The sequence below is a fragment of the Diadema setosum genome, chromosome 4 (assembly GCF_964275005.1).
Source record: "Diadema setosum chromosome 4, eeDiaSeto1, whole genome shotgun sequence".
Lineage (NCBI taxonomy): Eukaryota > Metazoa > Echinodermata > Echinoidea > Diadematoida > Diadematidae > Diadema > Diadema setosum.
Genome location: NC_092688.1, coordinates 15603488 through 15630478, shown reverse-complemented (window position 1 = coordinate 15630478; position 26991 = coordinate 15603488). Strand labels below are relative to the sequence as shown.

The 26991-nt window shown below is 37.8% G+C and overlaps 1 protein-coding gene across 1 annotated transcript; it reads right to left on the bottom strand.

Annotated features, from left to right (window-relative positions):
* Positions 1–6208: 6208 nt before the first annotated feature.
* LOC140226937 (sodium-coupled monocarboxylate transporter 1-like) lies at positions 6209–26981 on the bottom strand. The gene is made up of 15 exons (XM_072307365.1): positions 26634–26981; positions 24421–24486; positions 22597–22648; positions 17614–17681; positions 16380–16534; positions 14494–14634; positions 13188–13317; positions 12515–12603; positions 11459–11571; positions 10950–11017; positions 10318–10404; positions 9288–9493; positions 8514–8614; positions 6962–7089; positions 6209–6504 (listed from the first exon to the last, which is right to left on the bottom strand). Exons 1-15 carry the CDS (start codon positions 26979–26981, stop codon positions 6343–6345), a joined length of 1914 nt encoding a protein of 637 aa, XP_072163466.1. The 3' UTR covers positions 6209–6342.
* Between the last annotated feature and the right edge of the window lie 10 nt (positions 26982–26991).

The following is a 26991-nucleotide window of genomic DNA, read 5'->3' as shown; positions in this document are numbered from 1 at the left end:
ATTAAGGGGGGCGCACCTGCTCACAATCACTGGCAGCAACATGAGGAGAATGGCATAGCGATTAAATGCGAGCGAGCGGAGCGAGCGAGCTTGAAAATTTTGACAATTTAGAGTCTAAAAACTGCCATTTGTAGCTATACTTTTTCGCTTTGGAAATTTAGGGGGCACACCGAGTGCAACTGCCGGCAATTACTGGCAGCAACATCAGGAGAATGGCATAGCGGTTAAATGCGAGCGAGCGGAGCGAGCGAGCTTGAAAGTTTTGACATTTTACAGTCCAAAGACTGCCGTTTGTGGCTGTATTTTTTCGCTTTGGAAATTAAGGGGGCACACCGGGCGCAACTGCCGGCAATTACTGGCAGCAACATCAGGAGAATGGCATACTGATTAAATGCTAGCGAGCGAAGCGAGTGAGCTTGAAAATTTTGACATTTTCCAGTCCTAAAAACTGTCGTTTGTAGCTATATTTTCGCTTTGGAAATTAAGGGGGGCGCACCGGGTGCACCTGCTGTCAATCACTGGCAGCAACATCAGGAGAATGGCATAGCGGTTAATGCGAGCGAGCGGAGCGAGCGAGCTTTAAAATTTTAACATTTTACACTCCAAAAACTGCCGTTTGTAGCTATATTTTTCGCTTTTGTTTGTCCCACTTTTATTTGAGAACCATCCCCCCCCCCCATCGACGCCTCTATACATATTAGGTTGCTTTTGTTAAGTGAAAGATCTGCTGCACACTCTTTGATAAATTAGGGAATATACGTCTATGTCAAAAGTGTACAAAGTTTATGCCTTATCCTGTATAGCGGACCTTTTGCATGTTCAACGATCTGGTGCATAGTTCTGGCGATATTTGGACAATTTTCCATTAAGAAAGTTCGAGATTTGTCCTCATCTCGGGAATTGCTTGGGGGATAAATGATTTGTCTGTCTAAACACTTCCTTTGGGGCGGGGCAAATGCCCCTTTGCCCCCCATAGATTCGACGTCCCTGATCTTCCCTTGGTATGCCCATAGATGTATCCTGACTGAGTCATCAGTCACTGTCGTTTCTCAGGAATGATTCAGGAAATGGAGGGGATTCAATTATGGCGATAAAGTTGTTGTTATAGTTTGTTTGTATGTTTTCGTACATATTTTGCAGATGGTCCCCAGCAGTGCCGTAATATACGGCACTGGTCCCCAGTTACTCGCGTCATAGCATGTTTACATGTAGACCTATACTATTTGACGTTGTCAACGCCTGAGCCATATTAGTGTATGTCGATGTTACTTTCTTCGCGAACGAGCGAAGCGAGCGAGCGCTTGAGAAAATTATACATTTTCCTACAAGATAGAATACTGTTTAGCTCTGTTACCTGTCTGAAGGCCGGCGTACAAACGTCATGCAATATGCCAAAATTGATACAATCACATTTCTGCTTCCTCCATTTTTTCCCCTCAAAATTCAGGGGGGATGATTGTACAGGCCATCCCCCCCTCCTCCATTTCAGGGGGGGGGGGGGGATATATCCCCCCCATCCCCCCCCCCCCGGGATTTACGCCCATGAGAGGTAGCACATCTTTTTCCCACCTCTTATTAAGTTTTATCATATATAAAAGCCGGAATTGAGAAAGTTAATGGAAATCTAGTTCGTGGATTACTACAGATTTGTAACTGCGTATATGAGCGTGATAAACTTTATTAATCACATACGCCCAAAGATTTTCGAGGGACGTGCACGCTATTTCGTGCTTGTTTTAGGCCACTGATCGAAGTTGATCATTGATGTGATTTCAAATCACCTTTGTGAGTTCTACCCTTATAATGTCTGTAAACCAGATCGGTGTAAAAATGGTGCTATATCCGATGTATTGTGATATAGAATATTGTCATATGAGTATTTGCTTTTGTTTGCCAACAGTTTGACTAAGGAAAATAAAACCGGCAGAAAAAAAAAACCCCAAGAAACAATCAATTGACTATACCATGACAACGCAAGCGTTTACTGTTTTGCTCTGTTATAGATGACCCAAAAATAAAATGAATCCATTGAGTTGAGTACAATTTATCCCTGTCGTTTATTCTGCATAACATGTTCACTATAGTCTCGGTCGGTGTTAGGTTAGTTCTATTCCTATTGTTACCACACAGGAACCTCAGCTTTTTAGCGGCCATGTTATTGCCATGATCCTTGTTAAGACAGTGCTAAACAGCGAGTATTCCGATCATGTCAATTTTTTCCTTTAATTTTGATCAAGACTCTGTTCAAGTTTGTATGTCAAGGGTGTGGAATAGTAGGATATAATTTTATAGAAGTGTGTCAAATTTCGTTAATCAAAAAGAAGCATTATAAACGTTGTACAGCATGTCTATATGATTATTTTCAAAATACTGTATTGCATGAGTGAATCGAAGTCACAAGAGAGTAGTCACTTCATTTAAGTGTGAGAAAATTTAACATTGATATTATCTAACTCGCAGAGTTTGAACAATTTTCAGCATGCCATTCTTTCCCTTGTGTCATATATATGCCTACAACGGAACGTACTATTTTTTTTTTCGCATATTTTACTCTCAAAGATTAAGATCCAACAAACAAACACGAAACAAACTTCACACACATCCATATTGCTATAACATGCATACCAACGTTTATATTTCTAGAACGGAGTTCTTACAGGCGTACGTTGTAGGGATTATTAACGCGTATGCTATGAAGAGTTTACTATGATTGTACATATTATTTGATACGTGCTAATCATTTTTGAAAATACATACATTTTTATAGGGCCCCATTTTTCTCTCTCGTTTTTTATTTGAAACAACAAAATACATACGGATCTGTACAATTTATTTTTCCTCTTTTTTAACAGATATATACATGATTTAATGTAATATTAATTGATATCTCAATCTATGGATATATTCCCAAACGTGTTAATCACCCATACATTAAATCTATTTTCTTCACGGTCCCTATATCGAAATCATGGAAAATGCGGATCCGAGGGGTTTGCACCGGAAGTTTGCACTTTTTCTTTTGTTTTCATTTTGTTTTCTTTCTTTCTTTCTTTCTTTCTTCTTACTCCGAGCAAACCTCGGGTGTCCTTAAAAAAAAGGTTTATGTATCAAACTCTGGCTATTGGAACAACACTTTAAATAATGATTTTGTTTATAGGTGGTCAGTAGAAAAAGTGGAGACACTTTTTCCACGACGAATGCTTCTTTGAAGGGGTATTGGCATTCCAAATGTATATGTATTTAAATTTATATTGGATTGTATTGTATTGAGGTGCATCTTATATAGTAAAAACATTATAATTATGCCAATCACATGCATAGCATGTTTGTATGTATACTCAAGCTACGTATTGGTCTGTTCTTAGTCGTAATAGATAGTTATGAAACACAATCTCTATGCCCCTATCTGCCATGTCTGCACTATTATAGTAATGTGCATGTATATACTTATACACAATTTACTACACTATACAGATTTTTTTTAATGATTCCATTACATTCTGCAATGTGTTCCTACATTCCATTTAGTATAATTAATGTAGAAGTTGCATTTCATGACCTGTAAACTGGCCTTCCATAATGGATGAAATTAATTGGTACAAGCATATTATCGGAATCATCCCTATATCAAAAATACGTTATTCATGCAGTATCAAAACATTGAATGCACGGCAGAATTACAAATATTCTTCATGTATACATAATGATGTGTGTTTATATTTTTGTTGCCTTTTCTTTAAATTCTATATCTCTAGTTGTCTATACCTTAACAGATTCGAATTGTTTGTATTTCTTAATACTATTTGTAAATGTAAATAAAGGTTTTATGAATCGATCAAAGTCTCTGTCCTTACATAGCAAACATTAATTTATGACGTGTTTTCGTGCAAAATGTTGAATGCTTTGTGACAACGTTGTGAAGAGTGACTTTTTATGTCGGTTGGTAGTGATTGGTATGTGTAAATTTGGTTTATTTCTCTGCAAATGTAAATATGAAACACAGGATTGGGAAAAGAGAGACATAGCGAGAACAAAGATATCGATGGGGGGGGGGGGGGGTCAAAAAGGAGTATAACAGAGGAATATTTCTCACCGATTCTAAATGTTCGTATACAGCATGGAAAAGTGACTTTGTGTCGGTTGGTTATGATGTGATTGGTTTGTGTAGATTTGATTTATTTCTTTACGAATGTAAATAACACAGGATTAGGGGAAAATAGAGACATGGCGAGAAAATGGAGATCAATGGGGGGGGGGGGGAGGGGAGGGGGTTAGTAATATACAAGAGGAATATTTCTCACCGATTTTAAATGCTCGCACAGCATGGAATACAGCACAGGAATTACACACGATATACATGTACCTGTCATGTACCCTGAATCAAGATGTGAAACATGAGGGCTATAGTACTGGACACGTATAATAGAGCATGACGATTGTAGTCCACGGGAGTAAATCCCTATCGAGGAGTTTGTGTGCGTGTCTGTGTGTGTGTGTGTGTGTGTGTGTGTGTGTGTGTGTGTGTGTATGGGGGGGGGGGTCATCACATAAAAGCACGGGTACAATTTTCTTGAATTAAGTCAATTAAAGGAATCATCCACAAAGGCGTTGATCCGTTTTCATGATGGGATGAGCAAATTTGGAAGACATGTGGGAGAGAGCGGAAAGAGGCTGTCCCTCCCACACGAGGGAGATTTGTCATTTTCAGACCCGTAATTCAGAGATCATTATGAAATATTCGGCTTTTGTTTTTATCAAAAGAGTAGTAAAAATACAAACTAGATTTCAGGGAATCGTGCGGGGGGGGGGGATGTGACAGGGAGACACCCCCTCCCACACAAGGGGAAACGTTCGATATTCTTTTCTAATATATATATATATATATATATATATATATATATATATATATATATATATATATATATATAGATAGATAGATATATAATATTCAGGAACTTGTGTAGGGAAGGGTCGGGATATCCCCTCCAACACGAGAGAAATATCACACATTTATTTCTATCAACAACAACAACAACAACAACAACAAAAAACAAACAGTAAGAAGCATTCATATTAAGGAAAATAGCGTGAAGAGGGTGTGGGAGGGGGATAGGCCCCCTCCCACTAGAGGGGAATTTTTTATTTTCATACCCAAGTTCAGAGATATAGTGCACATCACTTTTGGCGAGATATTAGATTTTTGTTTTTATCAAAAGAGTAAGGAAAATATATACTAAAATAGTATTCAGGGAAACGTGTGGGGAAGGGCGTGGGAGGGGGGGGGGGACCAACCGCCCCCCCCCTTCCCACATGAGGGAGATTTTGCATCTTCAGACTTGAATTACAAAGAATCAATTTTGTATCAAAATATAAGTTAGCAAGGAACATTCATATTCAGGGAAATGTGCTTGTATCTGTTGGAGGGGGATAGGCCCCTCCTACGCTAGGGAGATTTTGCATTTTCAGAGATAAGCTCCACACTTTTAGTGAAAAAAAAAAAGATTTTTCATTTCCATCAAAAACAAAAAGAAAGATTATATTATTCAGAAAGTGCTCTACACACTGATATACCCAGTCCAAACCATAAAAATGGGCACCCGAAGTGCATACAGACAACAATGTACATGTACGCGCAAGACTCAGATGCTCAGACACCAGGTAGGTAATCCCACTACAATACTACAACACTCTCTGTCACATATACGCAAACACATGCACACGCACACACCTTTGTTTATTCAAATGTATCTATCGTCCGATGATTTACATTCAAACAATCAAACAGTAATCCTCACTGGTATCACTGTACAAAATGGCTTTGGAAACAGTCTAAAACCCACTCGGTGCATGTGTTCGTGCTTCGTGGGTTCAAACAGTTCCAAAGTTAAATTCGCGCACGCATCCAATTCTCACCAGTCCGCCCTGACCTGTTCATCATTGTATATTTTACACACACGCACATGAATCAAAGATTAAGAAATAATGTACTTGGTTGCAATGTAAATGACAATCTGGCAGTCCTATATCGTAGTCACAGTAATCGATGAAATAAATTCTTTACTGAAATGAAAATGAAAATGTTAAAAAGTTTCCATATAAGCACAGTCTAACAATCATGCGAATATCTATAACATAGTAAAAACACGGTATAAGATTTGCAACGATTATCAAAAACACAAGTACATGTATAATCAACAATATAGTCAGATATGATTAAACATGCTAAACAAAGGCCATGGAATTATGCGTTGAAAGATTTGACAACGACAGAACCCTCCTAACATTTAGAACACATGTATAGAAAGGACACATTTGCCAACATTTTTGGTCAGTGTTTCTACATCACACCAAAGTTCCGTTCTCATCAGTGCTGTTTGCCACAAGCATATTCCTTCGGGGTTCATCCTCCTCCTCCTTGTTTAGCCGTGTGTTCTCTTCTTCTTTCAAACATTCCTTCTTCACCTGCATCTTCTCGGGCTTCATCAACTCATAGACCTGGTCCTTCTGCAACCACGGTAACAAAGCGATAAAATGTTAGAGAAACACTTATTTCTTGCATTAGCAGCACTGGCATGATTGGCAACGCATTTTAAACATTTTTAAAAATTGGACTATATGATCATTATGTTATTGCAACTGATTGACAATTCAATTATCAATCAGTTGGAATAATAGAAAAATAAATGATAATTAAAAAAAAACCCCGCAATAGTCCAAAGTTCAAAATTAAAATTTCTTTTTCATTTCCATCCAATAAACAGAGTAATTATATACAATGTATAAGCAGAACATATTTGTAATAATATTGTAAAAACGTAAATTAACAAATTACATGTGAAAATGAGTAACAAAATGAAGAAAACATAAAAAGTCATTAATCTGAATAAGCATCATTTTGCTATACTGTATACGTACTTAGCGTTTTTGTTATACTACACTGAGTCAAGGAACAGAGCCTCACCTGTTCTAAATATTCCTCTCCAACACGACATCGCAGAATTTTCTTTAATTTCTCTGGTAGGCAGCAGTACATCTTGTCGACAATGGGACATATCAGACGAGGGTCAAGCTTCTTCGGATCCTGTCGGCCTATTGTAGGACAGACAAAACAATATTTTCGTAGTAGCTTCACAGTACATGCACTAAAAATCGCATGGTTTTTATCACTTGTGCTTCACAAGTCTGCCAAACCCTTCACTGCATGATTTGATAATTATGTATATACACATATTCTGGTTTGGAAGCACACGACACATTCTAACTGCTCTGTCAATGACAATCATAATTGATAAACTTGTACTTGTATTGGCTGTTGTACATCGCAAAGTCTTATTTCAAAGACAATTTGTCAATTTCTATTTCTTATTATAGGTACCATGAATGACAAACATGAACAGCACCATGATATCCTGGTTTTATGATTTCATATTATGTTTTTACGTATCATACCGTCTTCCGAAATGAAGAATTATACAAATTATCTTCAATTTGTCTCCCTCTACAAATGAAATTTGTAAGATCGCAACAGCTCATCTGTAATTTAACAAACATGTCGGAAAAAAAGGAACCACGTACAGGAACTGAACCTGTCATCTTCTGCTAACTGGGCAGCTTATACACTACCACAAGGCTATCCCTGGTTGCCGGCAGTGACACAATGAGCTTGGAACAAATACCCAAGCTCCGAAATTCTGACATTGTTATGTTAAATAGTCCAAGGCGGACAAGGCCTTATTGAAAGCAAGGGAACATTAATTAGAGGGGTGAAAATTGAGGTGAATTTTCTTCAATTTGTCTCCCTTTACAAATGGATTTGTAAGATTGCAAATGCTGACCTGTAATTTACCAAACATGTCGGAAAAAAGGAACCACGGGACTCGAACCTGTCATAGTTCAAGTCCCGTGGTTACAGTCTAACATCGCCTCGGTGATCTGCGAGGTGTCTATCAGCTCTCGACTTCGGCTCGACCTATAGACACCTCGCGGATCACCTCGGCATTCCATGTGATGTTAGATTGTACCACCGCCCTTATGGCAAGCCGTTTTAACATTTAATCCTATTTCTTGATATCAAGAATTGAATTCTTGATATCAAGAATTCAATTCTTGATATCAAGAGTTCGATTTCTTGATATCAAGAATTGCTATTAGTTAACAACACAAAATCTTTTCTTGATATCAAGAATTCGACTTCTTGATATGAAGAATTTAATTCATGATATCAAGAAATCGAATTCTTGATATCAAGAAGTCGAATTCTTGATATCAAGAAATGATTTTGTGTTGTTAACCAACGGCAATTCTTGATATAAAGAAATGATTTTGTGTTGTTAACCAACGGCAATTCTTGATATCAAGAAATGAATTCTTGGTATCAAAAAGTCGAATTCTTGATATCAATAAATGAATTCTTGATATCAAGAAATAGGATTACACGTTAAAACGGCTTGCCATACGTCCGACAATATTGCTTAATAACGAATAATCATGTGCTTCCGAATCATTTGGCTTACCTGTGAGTAGACTAACTACATTAGAGACGAACAATGTCACAAGACATGACGTCACACCCCACCAGGTATACGAAAGCCTATAAAAATATTCCACCAACGGTCTGGATGAAAATTTGAATGAGAGGAGAAAGATAGAAAGTGGCAGTGAGTTGGAAGGGAAGACATAAAGAATGATAAAGGAGAGAGGGTGACATACACAGAAACAAACACATCATAATAGATATTTATGCAGGATAATTATACAATAAATAATGAAAACATGTAGGCCTACTTCTTGAAACAAACGTTAGAGTTATAAGACAATAACATTTACTATCTCCCCCAATCATAATATATGCTGATAACTTGTAGGCACACGTTAGCACGGAATATGGCCATAGAAACCCAAGTTCGCGTGAGGAAGAGCAAGGGAAAGAGAATGGCATGTGTTTTCTCCTTCGAGCAGGCCTGACGGGAATTTTTTAATCATACATCGATCTTTATGCCTTCTTTCACGTTGCAGCAGGAGATGCGCTTCGCTCAAAAAGCGCGTGAATCAACAATAACCAACGCAAGACTGGCGTTATTAAGGAGGAAAATTAAAAATCGAGTTGACAGACAATTAAAAGGATTATAGATTTGATATGACTGTATCCTTCCCGGCACTTAACGGAATGACACCAACGGGTTAAACATGTTAAACGCGGAACGAATCTTCGTGTGTGATAATGATATAAACCCATTGTTCCACGTTGTACAGTTGTTTTGTTAGACGTGTTAGAAGTGCATTCTTACACGTCATCACCAGCAGTTGATAACTCTTCCGTGATGAGGGCTGGCGTAACCGTGACGTCGTCTATGATGCTGTAAAGCGTAGTGTTTTCTACGGTACAGTTGAGGATGGTAAGCGGGGGCCTGTACGGTGGATTCGGATGGAATTGAGCCCCGAGGCCCAACCAGAACGAGTAAACCAGGCCAAGCAACGTACCCGTCAGAGCACCCTATTTGAAAAAAAAGTAACTTTATCGAAGTAAAAGGCAGAATCGGGTCTGAAAGGAAAAAGTTTCTAGTGAAATCAGACAAATGAAATGCTAGATGTTTCAACTAAATCAGATATGATTTTTTATTTTTTAGGTTATGGAGTTTTTAATTTGCTTATTCATTATGTTTTCACCGGATACACGCAAAAGTAGAGCCGACATAGAATTCTAGTGGCATTGTACTCTAGGCCGTAAACGTATAATTCATCAATTCACTGCAAGTATTCACTGCTATTATATCATATAGATTTTAACTCGAATGGAAAAGAGCGCTTCATCAATATGAAATTTAGCAGACCAATTTCAACCCCCTTTCATTTCTCAAAATGAGACATTATGAACAAAATCTTATGCGATAAATGAAGGCGCTTTAGAGAAATTCGTCGAGTTTCCTTTTTAGGTGATCCGAGTATCCTCTCTGATCACCTTCTGTATCTGTACTGATTCTTTGGGGTTTTTTTTCTTCTTCTTTTTCTTCTTTCTCCTCAAAAGTTGTGTAGAGGTTAGCTTAGAAAGTCCTCTGCCTATCAATTTCAGAATTATACCATAATCGCGTCCCAAAGACGACAGATCTATTTTTTTTTTTTTTAATAAGATTTCAGCCATAGGTGATTATGATTTAAAAAAAAAAAACAAAAAAACTTATCAACTCATTTCTAAAGCGGTGCCTACACGTCAAGAAACTGGATGTTGCTCATTTCACAATAATTTTCTGTACGTAGATCTGAATTAAGATATGATAACTGCATGTACATGATGTAGTCACGGAACACAATCAAATCTACCTTAGTGTTGACCCAGGGAAAGAAGATGCCGGAGCTAAACATACCCAGAATAGGACCCCCGAACATGCCGAAGATATTCATTGCAGTCTGTTGAATCGAACGCACATACACGTTATATTCTTTCACATTTCTATCATTTCATTCAATTGGCTCGAATTGAAATTCTCTACTGAAAACACGAAGCTGTTTGACGCAGAAGACATTTGCAAACATTTTGTGTTACATACATTCCGACGAAAGATTCTATTCGATTGAGTTGACATTGGTAGAACGATGATTACAACATAAATATTTGAACAACTAATGCTATCAATCCACTCTCATATTCAAGGGGCACATTTAGGGGTACAAAAGACAGATTCAATTCACTTGATTTTATACCATCAGTTGCAGCTGATGATTTATAATATTATTTGCAAATGTGGTAATCATAAACAACCTCGACAATCACAGAAGTATAACATAAATAAGATTAACCTTTCAGCCATTATAATCATACGGGGGCTGATGCAACTCAAATTGGAACAGTATTAGTAGTAAGATAAATTATCTAAAAGTATTGTTACAGGTATAGCGGGAAAAAGAAATTGTCATTATGCCATGATCTCAAATTCACGCCCGAGAACCATTACCTGTAGAATACTCCCCAGTTTTGAAGCAACTATAGCCGACGCTAGTGTCAGAAGCCCAAAGAAAAGAGCTGTGTGTGGAAAAAAAGTCGAGAAAATCATTATTATCATTAATTCTTTGGCAATGCCCTATAATAGTTTACCACGGCAGCGAAAAATCAACTTATTGATTGGGAGCGTTAGGCCTCCTCACCCGAATGCATTAGCCGGTGGTTATGTGTTTGAACACCGAAAATTCATGTTAAGAAGAGTATACATTCATCAATATAGATATTAATATGAAACATAAGCTGTTGATACTTATACCGTCTACATACTTGATTGGCAACTAACCTGTAATTCATGGTGTAAAAACGAGTTAATCTTTAAAGGGATCGAGGAATACTCAAAGAAAATACGAAAATTGTTTTCTAAAATAGTTAATCAAAGCCAATAGGGACGTGATATTAAAGCGTTGTTTGTTTGTTTGCTTGTTTGCTTGCTTGCTTGTTTATTTGTTTGTTTCTATTTACCGAGTCCCTTGGTTACCCTTGTGTAGCGACCTTCAGACATGTTCGGCCAGATCTTCTTGACGATATCCTCTCCCGCTACGGCAGCCAGGGCGTTTAGCCCAGATGATATCGTGCTGGGGATCGTTGAAAACAGTGCAGCGTTTTATCATCGAACAACGAAATTGGGTACAGTACATTGTCAAACTTTGCACCAATGACACACCAATGGTTGTGTTTCCTGCCTGATGGGATGTGTGTTGTGGGATGTGTGTGTGTGTGTGCGTGTGTGTGTGTGTGTGTGTTAAGATAAGATTTCCATTAAAGCATGTTTTGAATACTGATTTCATTGGGTTCATCCCACGAGCTCGACACCCACAAGTCATACAACCCACGGGCTTAACATTGCAAACAGGTCCACGAGCCATATAGCCCACGAGCTCAACATTGCAAACAGGTCCACGAGTCCTATGGCGGCCACAGGCGTGACATCGAAAAAAGGGTCCGTGAGTCATACAGCCCACGAGTTATACAGCCCATTAGCTTTATATTTGCCTATATAGTGTCGAACTGGTGGACCGTGATAGCTCGTGGACCTATTTCACTCGATGGACCTTCATTTGGTGTCAAGCTCGGTGGCTGTACTCGTTGGCTGTATGATTTGTGGACTGTCAACTTGTAGGCTATATATTCGTGTACTGGATTGTGTGACGTGTGGGCTGTATGACTCATGGGTATCGAACTCGTGACATTCACCCTTCACATTCTTTAGAGATGATTTTTGATCATGTTTCTAATACACTCAAGTAGATGCTTTTAATCTATGTCATGATTATAATTATGTTGAATGAAATCAAAACAATGAAGATTACGGGAAAATGTAAACACACATCTTGGCGCCTATGACATTTTGGGTCCATGAACTGATGAAACACGGTGAATAAGAGACGTTTGCAAGTAAAATACGCATAAACCGCCCATGCGTATTCGTTCGACACAAGGCTGTGTTTGCACTTCAATGTTTACAGCATCCTGTATGAAATACTTTGACTCTGATAAGGAACCAGAAAATTATCTCACCTGAGGGCCGCGCTAAATATCGCGGATGTTAGAAGGCCTGGCAGACCTGGCATTTTACCGAACAGGTCCATGATGAAATACGGCATCATCTAGGACCAACAGAAGGTAAGGAAGCAAAATGACATAATTAAAAAAGGCGTATGTTCCGAAAATACAATAAAAGATATATTACATCTATTTCATGTTTCTAAAAAAGACATGAGATTGATACGGATCAAATAACGGAGTACAGAAGTAAATAGAAAACGACGAAAACGAAAAACACACCGAAGTGAAAATAGATGCATGTTCTATATCAGGAAAAAAATATGAAAAAAGAGTTGTGTTTGTAATGTTTGATGTCTTAAAGTAATTGCTCGTCATCATTTTCTAATTCAATGTATATGATAAGGATGCATTGGCCAGTACTTGCCATTACTTCACATTGTATCGTAAAGCGCAACGTCACATGGAAAGCTATTGCACACTGTCAGTGAAATCAGTACGCGATTACACATAACTATCAACTGCCTTCGTCGTTTTGCTCCCGTTATATATACAATCATATCGAAATGTTGCTTCTTCGTAAATCATCGGGCAATATATCCACATCAAAGTAGAAAGATTTGCGGATTTAACCTACCTTGAATTCACCATAACCTTCATTGAAAAAAAAAATAGAATAAAACATCACCTGGTCATAGCTGTCGATAAGGCCGATCTGTTTCGGATCGCAACCGACGTAGTTGGCGTACATCACTATTCCAACGATGCAGGGGGAGATCTGCACTGCCGCCATTCCGAAAATAGCAATGAATATGGCACTGTGCGGGAACAGAAGACAAACAGAAGAAAACAAATAAACAAACAAACAAATAAACAAACAAAGAAACAATCGATGAAGTCCTATATAGGTTTTTTGGATATTGTGTGCACATTTCATATCAGAGATGATATTCCACGAACCTCCAAGAAACAATGTAACGATTTTTGTCATTACACTTGTGCGTCAGTTACACGTTGTGTTCACGATATGTGAGGATAAAATGGTGAATTTGACGACACAGTAGGCCTACATTCGAAAGCACCACACGCGATTAGGAATGCAAAATTCAACCACCTGTTGATAATAGCACTTATCTTTGTACTATCAAAAGTGATAATGTAATACTTACTCAGAACATATCAATTCTATCATTCATGGTATTCCAGCAAATTATTCGTGTCCATTTTTTTTTTTTGGGTGCAATACCGTATGCTGTAGGACCTAGTCATATTGACTACACATTGTTTACACACACACACACACACACACGCACACACACACACACACACACACAATCGGTTTTCATCTAATGCCGCCAAACAGAAGACAACCACAGACTATCTGTCTGTGAGCAGTCGCCGATTTATCCATGGACCTAGTTAGGTCCATGATTTATCCCATTTTTCTGCTGTTGTTGGTCGCAAAACGTTTGCAAGAATCACGGCAACCGGTCGAAAAATGGTTTGAAAAAGGTTGTCAACCATGCAGTGTGACCGATCGGAAACAAGTCGGCAATCAACATTTTGGAGAATTTCTTGGCTTTGACCGCTGATTGATTGTCTGTGGTAGCCAACCATTTTTGGCCGCTGGATGTCGGTGACCAGTCTCTGTGTATGCGTGCCTGTGGCCTATAGTAAACATAATTTTGCATGGGCTAAATTTTGACATGCATACAGTTCCCATGTTTATAATTAACACGCAATATTCCTAAGCAATCGTTACAATACGCCATAAGTAAGGTTGCGATGCTTTCAAATTAATTTCTATCATCACAAATCATGCTTTCAGAATCTAAGCTCGATAGCAAAGAACATCTCAGTGGATACAGATTTTACACTATGACTTTTTTGTACTATCATGGTTTTAATCTTCATCTTCATTGTCATAATCATCAACATCATAATCACAGTATCGTGATCATAAGGCACTATCATTTTTACAATGTTTTACTCACATCTTTGCCGTTGCCAGGGAACCACAGGTCAGGTATCTCTGGACCTGCGCCTGATTACAACCAAACGTGCTCAACCAGTTGGTGGCCCCACCAATAATGATCCCCCAGATGGTGTGACGTAGTGTGACGTCAGTACTCCATCTGTGTCAAAAGGTCAACAAGTTTGTTTGTTTGTTCATTTTCATCTGAGAAGATGGTTGGATAGCCCATATTCAGCTACGTTAAGCTGGTCTTCCATGGGGTCCAGTTGGATGTGAGGTGGGACCACCTCAAGTGACTGTTTCAGTTCAGTTTCAGTAAGTTTTATTTCTCCACTTGTACACAACAGAAAATAAGTATAACAATATCGAACATATTATTCACAAGTCATGAAAATATAAACAAAATTTCGCATTACAAATATATAATCATGTGAAATAATACATGAATATCATTACAGATCTTTAAGAGTACAGATGGAGGAGACCGTTATCAATAAGCAAAACGCTTGACTTGGACATCGGCCTCTGAACATTATGCCTTGTAACAATTTTTTTATTTACCTGGTGTGTAAACATGACTGAATGTGCCTTTAATCCAACTTTATGTTCTTTTTGTGTGTTTATGATGCCGAACACATCGAGTTTGCTGTCACAAACTACCGCCTTAAGCACTAAAAATACGCTATATATCAAACTTTAAGGGTTATCATCAAAACAGTAACCGGGATGGCAAAATTTGCAATTTTGATGTTATCAGTTATACATTGCCGTTTGCATGAATGCTAAATACTTATATAATATAAGTCGAGACGTATTTAGGGGTCAAAACAGAAATATCCAGCTCTTTATTTTCAAGGTTTTACTGAATTTCACTGGTCCATTTTACCTTAACCTTGACAATAATCAAAACCGATTGCAGCGTTTAAGATAAGAAAGCTGTTTGGAATTAGCTAAATGATGAAACTTTGAGGCGAATATCTTCTTGCTGGCCTGTGACATATCGGTAGCTATAAGGTGTAGAGAGTCCTGATTGATTAACGTTTTTTTCTGACTTTGATATGAGTATGTGCTGGGCTTTGCCTGTGCTCTGCATAATAAATTCTATGCTGTTGTATTAATACCTTTTCTCTGTTGGAACAGAATCTAGTGAAAGTAATACAAAATAGTAATGGCGGTAAACCATGAGAGCTTGACCAGAACTTGATAGTTGTTGTTCATTTATTACTTAAAGGAAACCAAAACCCAAAGAGAAATGTGGATTGAGTGAAAGCAGTAACATTAGTATCATAGAGTACATCAGTGAAAGTTTGAGGAAAACCGGACAATCGATGCAAAAGTTTTGAATTTTAAAAGTTCTGGTGTTGGAACCACTGGATAAGGAGACTACTTGAGTTTATGACATCATGTATGGACAACAATTTAAAGAATATATAAAGACAATTCAGCATACTTTCACTTTTCTAGAGTATTGAAAGAGCACCTGACTTACCGCTTTCACAAAGCAGAGGAATGATTACTACCCTTAACATGTCACTATTAAGTTGATGGATTGTTTAATTTTTATGAAAATTATTTTTTTCCTGTGGAATTCTCTTTATATTTTCTTTACATTGTTGTCCACAAATGACGTCATGAACTCTAGGAGTCTCCATGTGATTAAAACACCAAAACTTTAAAAATGAATAAATTTTTCATCGATTGTGCGATTTTCCTCAAAGTTTCACCGATTTGTTCTACTATGATGTTGCTGCTTTCACTCAATCCACGTTGTTGTTTGGGTTTAGGTTTCTTTTAATATTATACTGGACACGTGAAACCACAGACTGTTCCATCAAGATGAAAGTTTGAAGCCAGGAAGGATATTTAATAGAAATCATGCACCCGTGAACCGAAGTATATACTCACTCCCAGACGTTCATTCGTTCGTGTTCCCTTGCAATTTGCCACGCCTTTTCGATCCCTCCGATATTGATCGATCCCTGGGTGATGGCCGCCAGGAAGCCTATCATCATAAGTGATATTTGGAAGGTGTCGGTCCACAGCACTGCCTTCATGCCGCCCTATGGAGTATAACCACGACATGATGTTGCTTGGATGACACTCCTTCCAAAAATGTAATGTCTATGCCATAATGTCTATGCCTCCTAATTAGCACAACGAATGAAAATGCTTGCATAAGTCTTCATGGTATCATGCTAGTGGTTTTCTAAAGAATATCGTATACTCTTTACTCGATTAGGGTAAATAGTGACAGGAACTGAGCTTTATTTTGACATAAACATCGATAAAGATGACGCTTTAAAAAAATGTTATGCTACTATTAGAATTCTGTAAAGTATCTACACTTCAGTAGCCAGTCCTGTGCTCATTGTGAAAATGAATGGAACGGGGTGAAGTGGGAGGCCTCTTCCCTTCTATTCATCCATCCACCTGCAAAGAACGTGAACGGAATCGGAGATGTGTAATGATTACATCATATGTTATTGGCCTAAGGATGATGATAATAATAATAATAATAATAATAATAATAATAATAATAATAATAATAATAATAATAATAATAATAATAATGATAATAATAAAATTGATGATAATAATGATAATGATAATCCTAACAACAACAACAATAATAATAATAACAATAATAATAATAATAATAATAATAATAATACAAATCCAATAATAACAAAAACAATTTTTTTTCGAGTGATCCAAATCTTACAAATTTCACTTTTCAATAGATCACTCTTTTCCGCTTTTCCATGGTCATATTTATTTCTGTTGCAATCACAAAATTTGACATATTTTCTTTTTGTCGCATAAGTGTCCGTACAGAATTACTTTTCATATCTTCCTTTATTACTTGTAGGCCTACATCTTTCATATTATTAATGGCATATTATAAATTTCACTCATTATTTTTTTTGTAATGTCAATATATACACTAATATCTCTGGCAAAAAAAAAAAATATTTATGATGTTTTCTTGGAGGTGGAAAAATGAATGATATTGCTTAATGATATGAAATGACAAATGTATACTTTGTATTATGCAACTATGTATTTTCTTTTGTTTGAGGGAATTCAAGTATCAAGGAAACATACTGCGAGGTGTTGGAATGATTATGACAGACTTTACCACTGTTGTATATAGAGTACAGACGATACCAATGGCAAACACGGAACCCCACAGGTGAAGGCCGGTCACTGTCAATCAAATTGTGAACCAAGAAGTACATCACATAATGTATGTATATGCTATTCTCTTTCAAAGTTCAGCATATCCTGCATGGAGCGGCTAAAACACAACGAAAAGCTCAAATGGAAGAGATACATGAAAGGGAAAGAGAGGTAGACGACAGGGGCGGATCCAGGAATTCTGTAAACGGGGGGGGGGGGGGGGCGTAACTATTATTTTTGGTGCCACTTCCGGGGTTTCATTTCATTTTTTTTCCTTTTTATTTCTTTTGTTTTTACCGATAAATAAAGGGGGCGTGCGACTCTTGCGCCCCCCTCTGGATCCGCCACTGGACGATCACTTGTTTCTGAGAAAGAGTAAAGGAGCAAAACGTGACTATCACATTTGTTCCTCATGACAGCACGACGTTTTGTCGGTTGTAGTTCGCTATTTCGTCATTCCGAAGGTTCATTATTTCGAAGGTTCGTTATTCCGAAAATGAAATGAACTTCATTAAGTGACAAAATACTGAGTTATATTAAATAAGGGTAATATATCACGCAATGAACAATAAATGTAAACCCACACACACACACACACAGACATCATTTCGTAAAAAGTAAAAGCTGAATCTCCATCTCAACCAAAACTATATACCATTATACTCTAAACCTACGCTCTTTCCATGTATGCATCGTTAGCTCCGCGCATTCTTTCCCCTTTTAACACAACCGCAATCTGTGGATGCAATCTCCTTGACGAGTTGAATCTTCAATTTCCGGCTGCAATCATGCCCATTGAGGGAGACTGGTTATAGGAAAACCAATTTAGCTGAAAATGCATTTTACCGTCTCAGTAGTAACTTTGTGAATGTTTGTCTTAAACACGACTTTCGACCTCGATAATAAGACAATCCAAGCCCATCACTGTAATCTCGTGGCAGCTTGCAACCCTCAAAAGTGTCACCCTTATTTTTGTCGCAGTTTGCACCTCGCATTCAAGGTTTGATCTTTTAACATCACAAGTTAAATGCCACCTCAAGTTGGCAATAGAATCACGATGAATCAGCGTTTATGCCCGGGTAAACTCATAAACTCATAAAATACTTATATCTATTTGTACGGATGTACTAACCCACCTCTTAGCTCCCTTCACTTAATTGAAGTCCCTTGCTGTATCGTTGTGTTGCCAGTTATTGTAGGCTTGTAGGCAAATATTCCTGCACTCCCTGCAGTTTACAGTATCATTAATTTAGGCATATATTAAGTCGCCCTGTGCACCCCATGTGTTTTCTATAGAGCACACTGCTGACAATCACACGCTAAGTACATCTTTCCGATCCATTACGGTTTATCCAAATATTTCTCCCAACCTTTCTCATTTCACAAGTCATTGTTTTTATGTACCAATGTCTCTTTTTTACATAATTATCAAGAGAATATCCAGGGAGTTTATGCAACAAATTTATATATCCCTTTCTTCTCTCCGTCTATGATAAAGGTGATATCTCACGGTATACTTTATTATTTATTAGGAGCGGCGCTTGGGTGAGAACAAATCAAGATATTAAGTGCAATCTAGAAAGCAAATATGCGGTAATATCAACTGGAGGGAACAGTATTTAATTGTAATAATTTACACTATGGAAGTCGGAAACTCGTACGAAAATCCACACACTTCCTGTGATAACACAGTCTTTATGTATCTCTTTACCTGGGGCCATCTTCCTCGTCAAGCTTAGCTTATGATGATGGTCCCCTGCATTTCATTTTTATCATTTCCTATTGCTTCCTTTCATATATGATATTCGTTCTTGAAAAAAAAAAAAATGTATGTAAGATCCAAACGTTACGAATATTAGCTGTGTAAATGACTATGTAAGTATTTTGTTGATTTGTGGATTTGTATTGATTTTGAAATGCAGAAATAAAAACTGAACTGAACTGAACTGAACTGAACTGAAGTGTCGAAGACAGGTTGTCTTTACAGACACAGCGACGAATTATGACACGAGGTAAGAGTGAGTACATCAGAAAGCAAATAAACGAGCTGTTGTGAAGATGATGATAATTGGTCCAGGAAATAAAAAGACGGTTAAAGAGGCAAGCAATGTTTAGGAGTATTCAAAGCAAACAGCAGGTGACGGACTGGAGATTAAGCACAGTGGCGGATGGGGGGGGGGGGGGGGGAGGAGCGCGGCGGGCGCGCCCCCTTTATTTTTGTTAACGCAAAAGAAATAAAAAGAAAGGAACGGGGGAAGGGGTGCATGCGCCCCCTTTAATTTTGTAAAGGCGCCCCCTCTTAACGGAGTTCCTGGATACGCCCCTGAAGCATATCATTTTCACGTCACTTCACTCAAGCCAGTTAGCAAAATTTGGATGAGTTAGAAAGGAAAGCCTTTGAAATTTTGAAAAAGGTGTGGGGCAAGTAGAACCATTGTACGGGTGCCTCGAATGTTCACTAGAATTATGAACTGTACGAATTGGGAGGTTAAGGAGACCGTGTTTGCTGAATACCTCCCACAATAGCCTCGTAATATTCTTGATACCGAACGTTTAATGCGTACACCGTCCCTTTCAATATGCCAACATTGACAATTATAGATGAAGAGCTCATAAAATGCTCAATATACAACGACATACGTGATATGTAATAGGGGACTATAATATTATGGAATATGTACAGTTGCACATCGAATGAACTGCAAGGACAATATACCTTTGACATGTTTGATGCGGATGGTGGGTACTTGGTTGATAGAGTTTGTTTGATCATTATCAAAGCTAATATTTATGCATACACTTCCAAATAGATTCCAATAAAATCTTAGCGGGATGTGTGTCACCGGTTAAAGAATTTAAACACGTGGTTTCTGGTACTATGTAATAGGCACATACATTATAATACGCCTGCATCAGTGGGTGTGTAAAATGAAGTGCGCATAAAATATGCAGAACTCAATTTTTATTATTCTGTGAACGTCTACAGTCCGTTTGCGGTTGTTTGTATGAGAATAGGAAAGTGGTTTCTTATATATTGTACCACAGCAACTAAAAAAATGACATAAATTTACAGCATAATATGCACGAAATAATGTGGGCATAATATCTAACTCGTCGCGAAAAGGATAATTATGACAAAATGTGGAAAGAATTGTGCTTCATTTTGAATCTCAGGTTACACTTACTGTAATAGATAGTAATAGGTTTGGCCAAATATTGCGATGAATGATATTTTACTTGTCCTTTGGCATCGCGTCTTATGCATGTTATTATGCAAGAAAAGAAACCACACAGCGCATACACACGCACTTGGTGATGTTCGTTATTCCGAAAGTTCATTAATACGAAAATGAAATACGGTTCGTTATCCGAAGCGTTCGTTTTTCTGAAACACACTATATTCCCTGAACAATTGCAAATCGGAACACTCATACTGTATGTGATTTTTTTTTTTCTGCTTATTAGTGGCCTTTTATTACATTGTTCCTACGTTATCTCATGCACGGCTCATCCAAAATCCAACCATTCAAATTTGTCAATGACATGAATTAGGTGGCCTTTGTGGGACACTGTTGCTGTTTAACATGACACCTGCCATAAACTTGGGTTCTATTTTTTTAAACCATTGTCAACATTATCAATATTCGACTTGTTAGGACAAATTCACCAATCCACAAGAAGTCCTCATATTGTTAGAATTGTTTTGTGCGGTACATGATCTCGGTAAAAAGATGGTGTTGCTATGAAATCATATCGGTAATGTCTCCGGGAAAGCTGGAATTTACGTCATATTGGTAATTCAGGAAGAGGAATAACTCCACAGAAGATTGAACTTAAAGAAGACCTTGCCACCATGTTGTGTGTTTCCAATGTGATTTCACACTGGGATCAAGCCTGCAATATTGACTTCTGGCTTTTCTCTGTATTTTTGAACGTTTTCGACAACCTCTGAGCTACATGATGGAAGTTTCGATCAGAGGAGTTCACTGAACTATCATTTGTGTCAGAATCTCAAATTGGTTTTATGTAGGACTGAAAGCCAAGGTTAGTCCTGTATCTATCAACCGTCCTGTTTCGGCGGTGAACCTAACCCCTGAAGTAGGTTGTTCTTGATGAAAAGGACGTGGATATACAAACAGGCACATACAATTTGGAATTGTATGCTGTGAACCCATGTATGTTGTGAACCCATGGGTGCTTATTATTGATTGAGGTGGTAACATTCCGGATTACCCCTGGGGCTGAAAAGGGAACGAACTGTCAGTTGAGCTTTCAAAACTAATATGTCTCATCGTTTTTCATTCACCAGAACAGATGTTGCAGTATTTGTTCTCAGCTTGACTTTGGTATAGGGCGAGATAAAACGTCTGAATGCAACAACCCTCGCTGAAATCAACGCTTGATTTTCCTTGTCTTGGTTTTAATAGTTTGCTTTCTTTCATTATATGTGTGTGCGTGTGTGTGTGTGTGTTTCTTTTGTTTTCGCTTGCCTCAGCTGACTAGGTTTTACCCTCAATGGGTTGTATCCCAGTCTTTGTCTCACCAATTTTACCATAATTTGTATTTGTGTATGTGTGTGTGTGTGTGTGTGTGTGTGTTGGGGGGGGGGGGTGTTCATTATTTCGAGTTGTCATTCCGAAGGTTTTTCAATCCGCAAATGAAGAAAAAAAATGTCACTGAAGATAACAAAGATAACATAATATTCAACAAACTCAACCTTGCGCTTCTATTGTATTCACTATACTGTTCACTCAATAGACAGAGAGACAGGAAGCGAAACAGACATTTTTACACGGAACATCAGTGTTGATTGCTAATCATTGTGAATCATAAAGGCACCTATTTACTTGCAATCCAACCACGACGACAATGAAATTTTGATCCCTTTTCATTACGAAGACACCTAGAAAGGAAAAGACATTATGAACTGTTACATCCTTACCTGCGCTGAGTGCCAGAGACGGTGCATATAAGACAATTCCCAGGTAAATCATCTGAAAAGGCGGGATAAAAAAACGTTAATCAGAACAATTTAATGACTTAACCAGGTTTGTCAGTCCAGTCGAGAGCTACATAGAACCGATAGAAGAGGGCACCCAAAGCATATCAAACAGCCCCAGTCATCGGAATCATTTAAAACAAATATTATTACAAAATAAAAGGCTTAATGGCCTAGCGCTTCCAAAGCGAAGGTTGAACTGTCCATTTCGCATGATATCAAGGGAATATCACTCCATGTAGTTGGCTTACACATTACATTACATTATATTACATTACATTACATTACATTACATTACATTACATTATATTACATTACATTACATTACATTACATTACCTTACAATACATTACATTACATTACATTACATTACATTACATTACATTACATTACATTACCTTACCTTACCTTACCTTACCTTACATTACATTACATTACATTCTAAGTCATTACACATGACGAAATTGTCAGGCACAACGAAAGTCTCAATAGCACATATTATTAATTTTCTTTTAGAGGAGTTCGTGGAGTGGGGGATGTTTATCTGACCTATTCTTTCGAGCTCATGTTAGATGTGAAATGCTATACACGTGGCACTCCTCCCCACTTGGTGTGCATACATGTATTTTGAAATAGCACCCCAACAAATCTGGGGAAAAATAAATATTATGTGCTGTTCGTCATTGATAATAGAATATGCTGACTTGTGAGCTTGTTGATTTTAACCGGGCGGAGGATGTGGTATAACCTATTTAGGAAAAAGAGCGAGGTTAAAGGGGTCATCAGATTTATGGTGTTGTAACCGCAACGTAACTTTCGAACGTGCATATCATCCAGCTAAAGTAAACCATGACAGTCAATAGCATAATAGTATCAAACGTGTATATTTGAAACCAGATGAAGAATTTCATTATCATTATCATTGTCATTTTCAGTACTTATTTGTCGCATTTATACACTGTATCTATTTATTAATCTATTTATTTTATATTTTTTATTAATCTATTTATTTTATATTTTTTATTAATATTTTTGTATTACTGTATTTTGGACTAAATATTAATTTCCCGGTAAACTGTGCGCTTAGAAACATCCGTATTAAGCGCCTTTAATGTATTATATTATCATTATTATCACCCACTGAGACAGGTTTGAAGGGAAGTTAACCAAAGCCAACATATAAATATGGAATGATTGAAGGCAGCACTCAGAACACATCAGTGAAATTCGGACAATCGATTCAAAAGTTATGAGTCTTTTCACTTTCGATGCCGTCATTGCTGATGGAATGTGTACTCTTTATAAGAAAGTAAATTTTGGAATTCGTATTGTATGTTCACTTTATTTTTGTCCAAAGTGACGTCATGAACTGCAATACTACCTGCAATGACGGGACCGAAACTCAATTCATAACTTTTTAATCGATTGTCCGATTTTCCTCAAACTTTCACAGATGTGTTGTACTGATACATGCACCGAGTTCAAACACATTGCCAATATTGCATAGGTCTTGTAACCTCAAGAAAATGATACATCTAACAACATAACTTTACCATCTTAAGCTATAACTCTCTGTGCCTTTTTATCGAACCTCTGATTCAAAACATTCAATCGGAATCATTGTTAGGCAATACAGGCACATGTATAGACAAATGTCTCATCGTTATTCTTCAAACCATCTGCGAAAAAAATAAAGACTTGAAATCATGTTTCTAATTCTGCATTTTGTTGCCATTCATACAGGACAATGTACGGGACAGTTCTTACCATATTGAAGCAGAAAATCCCAGTCCCAAGGTAACGAATCACTTTGTTGAATCTTCTTTCCAAATACTGAAAGCATGGTCAGAGAAAGACAGATATTAGTTCTCCAAAGAGAAAAAAAAAAAAACAAACACGAAATTCATTGACTTTGATACTGTATTGTATGTTTTTCTAAATTCTAATATCTTTAACCCATTATTGACTAGTCCCGAGCCTATGGAAAGTGTGGATTACAGTAAAACCAGCCTATCCTCAATGGGTTAAAGTGGAATGATCATGAGAGGTTCTGCCAATCTAATCCAATATAGACAGCTTACCAAAAGTACACGGGTGCTGTTCGTTATTCCGAAGGTTCGCTATTCCGAAGGTTCGTTATTCCGAAGGTTCGTTAATCCGAAACACGCAAATTCCCTATACCTAGAGGCTCGTTAATCCGAAAATGAAAAAGGGTTCGTTAATCCGAACATTTGTGGCGTTATTCCGAAGGTTCGTTATTCCGAAGATTCGTTAATCCGAAAATGAAATTCGGAACAACGAACCTTCGGAATAACGAATCTTCGGACTAAAGAGCCTTCGGAATAACGAACCTTCGGAATAACGAGCTGTAACCAAGTACACTCATAGTTCTTGACCCATTTTGGTTTCATATCACTTTCGGAACGACTTGGAAATAAACAAAAAAGCATAATAAACATGTCTAGCACAGCCTAGTTTGGCTTCACGAATCTAAAGTATTAAAAGGACAAAACTGAATGACTCATTACACTTGTGCTCCCTTGCGTCAGAAATTTCAGGAACAATTCAGCACATTGGCAAACTTATGATTATGATTAAACTTATGAAACTGTTCATGCATATCCAACCCGTCAATCCCATGAATATCATTTGCCTTTGACTAGGACGGTTTTTGCAAAATCTTTATTCTCCTTTTCTGGACCAAAATTCTGGAATTCTCTTGATAATAATATAAAAGAAGCTTTAAGTTTTAATACATTTTCTTTAAAGTTAAAGAATTACAGTGTACTTAAAAACTTCGTATGCAGCATAATGATTCATTCTTATTTTTTTTTTTTTTTACTTTTTATTTTCAAAACTGTTGTTGCTCGGTAATCTCACTACTCCTTGTTTATCAGTGAGCCCGAGCTTCTGTGCCTCCAGTGCCCTGGTTATGACCCATCGTTTCCCTCTCCTCTCCCCCTCCCCCCCCCCCCCCCCTTCTCCACCTCGGACTTACTACCTTCCTCACTATCTTTCTATCCTCTCATCAATCTTTCCTTACAAGAGAGCCGCCTTGTGTTTGTCAATGTGCGTTGGTATGTGTGCATGTATGTGTGTATTACTCTGTCTTTTTTTTTTTTTTTTTTTTTTTTTTTTTTTACTACCGCTTAGGGAAATTGTTGTTGTTTTTGCTACTATATATATATTTTTTTTTCTGTATGAGGGGACTGCATTCTACAAGCTCTGCTTTTTAGCAGTCCCCTCCATTTCCAGCAATATTGTTTATGCATTTACCACAGTGACATAACAGGTTTTTTTTTTTTTGTATCTCTGTTGATAATTTACCTGTATCTTTTTTACAATGTTATTTCTGTTCATCGCATTGTGGTACTGATTTTCTGACATCTGTGTATACAAATGTTTCATTGTACTTCCAATTATTTTGTTTGTTGGAAATGAAATAAATCAACTTGAACTTGAATGATTTTGTGCGGCCATCAGTCATGATGGTGGTATCACTATTATTATTGCTATCATAATCTTATTTTGAAGAAGCAGGCGAGATCAGAAAAGTAAAGCAATGTCAAATATTCAGCATTATTATCATTATTATCTTTTTTTTTTTTTTTTGGGGGGGGGGGGGGGTCAGAGCCCTAAACTGGCACATCATCTCAGTATGTATACTACCAACATTAGCACCTGATAAATTCACATGACATCGATCTTTATTATAAGAAGCTTTTGTCATATCCTTGCCCAATGTGGCAAATCCCAGTATATGGAAACTCGACATATTTCGATATGTTTCGAAAGACAGTTTGAATCCAGATGCTGATTACCGGGTGTTCATGGGGCAGTAACATAAATCCTAAAATTGCTCATTCATATAGGTGATAACGAATCCTTTAAGGAAATCAAATGCGGAGTACACCCTTGAAATTCACATAAACTATAACAAGGAGACTTAGTTTATTAATCTCTATCATGCCTATCCTTACCTCATTAGCGCTGGTCACACCAAGACTGTAGAAAATGGGTAAGTATAGGGTCATCGCGGCGGAAGCGGCGATGGCAGTCGAGAGCGAGTACCAGACGAAGATGAACCCGTTGACGTACGTCTCCGCTGGGGTGCCCAGCGAGGTGATAGCTGAGACGAACGTGGCCACCAGTGACATCGCCACGGGCACCGGGTTCATGTTGCGGTCGGCCATGAGGAATTCTTCGGTCGTTCGCTGCCGTCCGCCGCTGCACGCCTGGTAGAAACCGATGGCCAGCGACAGGATCAGCATGCTGGCGACGACCACGTAGTCAGCAGCGCCGAAGGACTTTTTCTCGATGTCGTCCATCATGCGTTCG

Excerpts from the sequence above, each read along its gene's own strand:
- LOC140226937 (XM_072307365.1), bottom strand. The coding sequence starts at position 26,981 with ATGGACGACATCGAGAAAAAGTCCTTCGGCGCTGCTGACTACGTGGTC. Across the intron at positions 14,635-16,379 it reads GAACGAATGAACGTCTGGGA|ATGGAGTACTGACGTCACAC; the intron begins GTGAGTATATAC and ends CTTTTGACACAG. Across the intron at positions 12,604-13,187 it reads TTATCGACAGCTATGACCAG|ATGATGCCGTATTTCATCAT; the intron begins GTGATGTTTTAT and ends TGTTGGTCCTAG.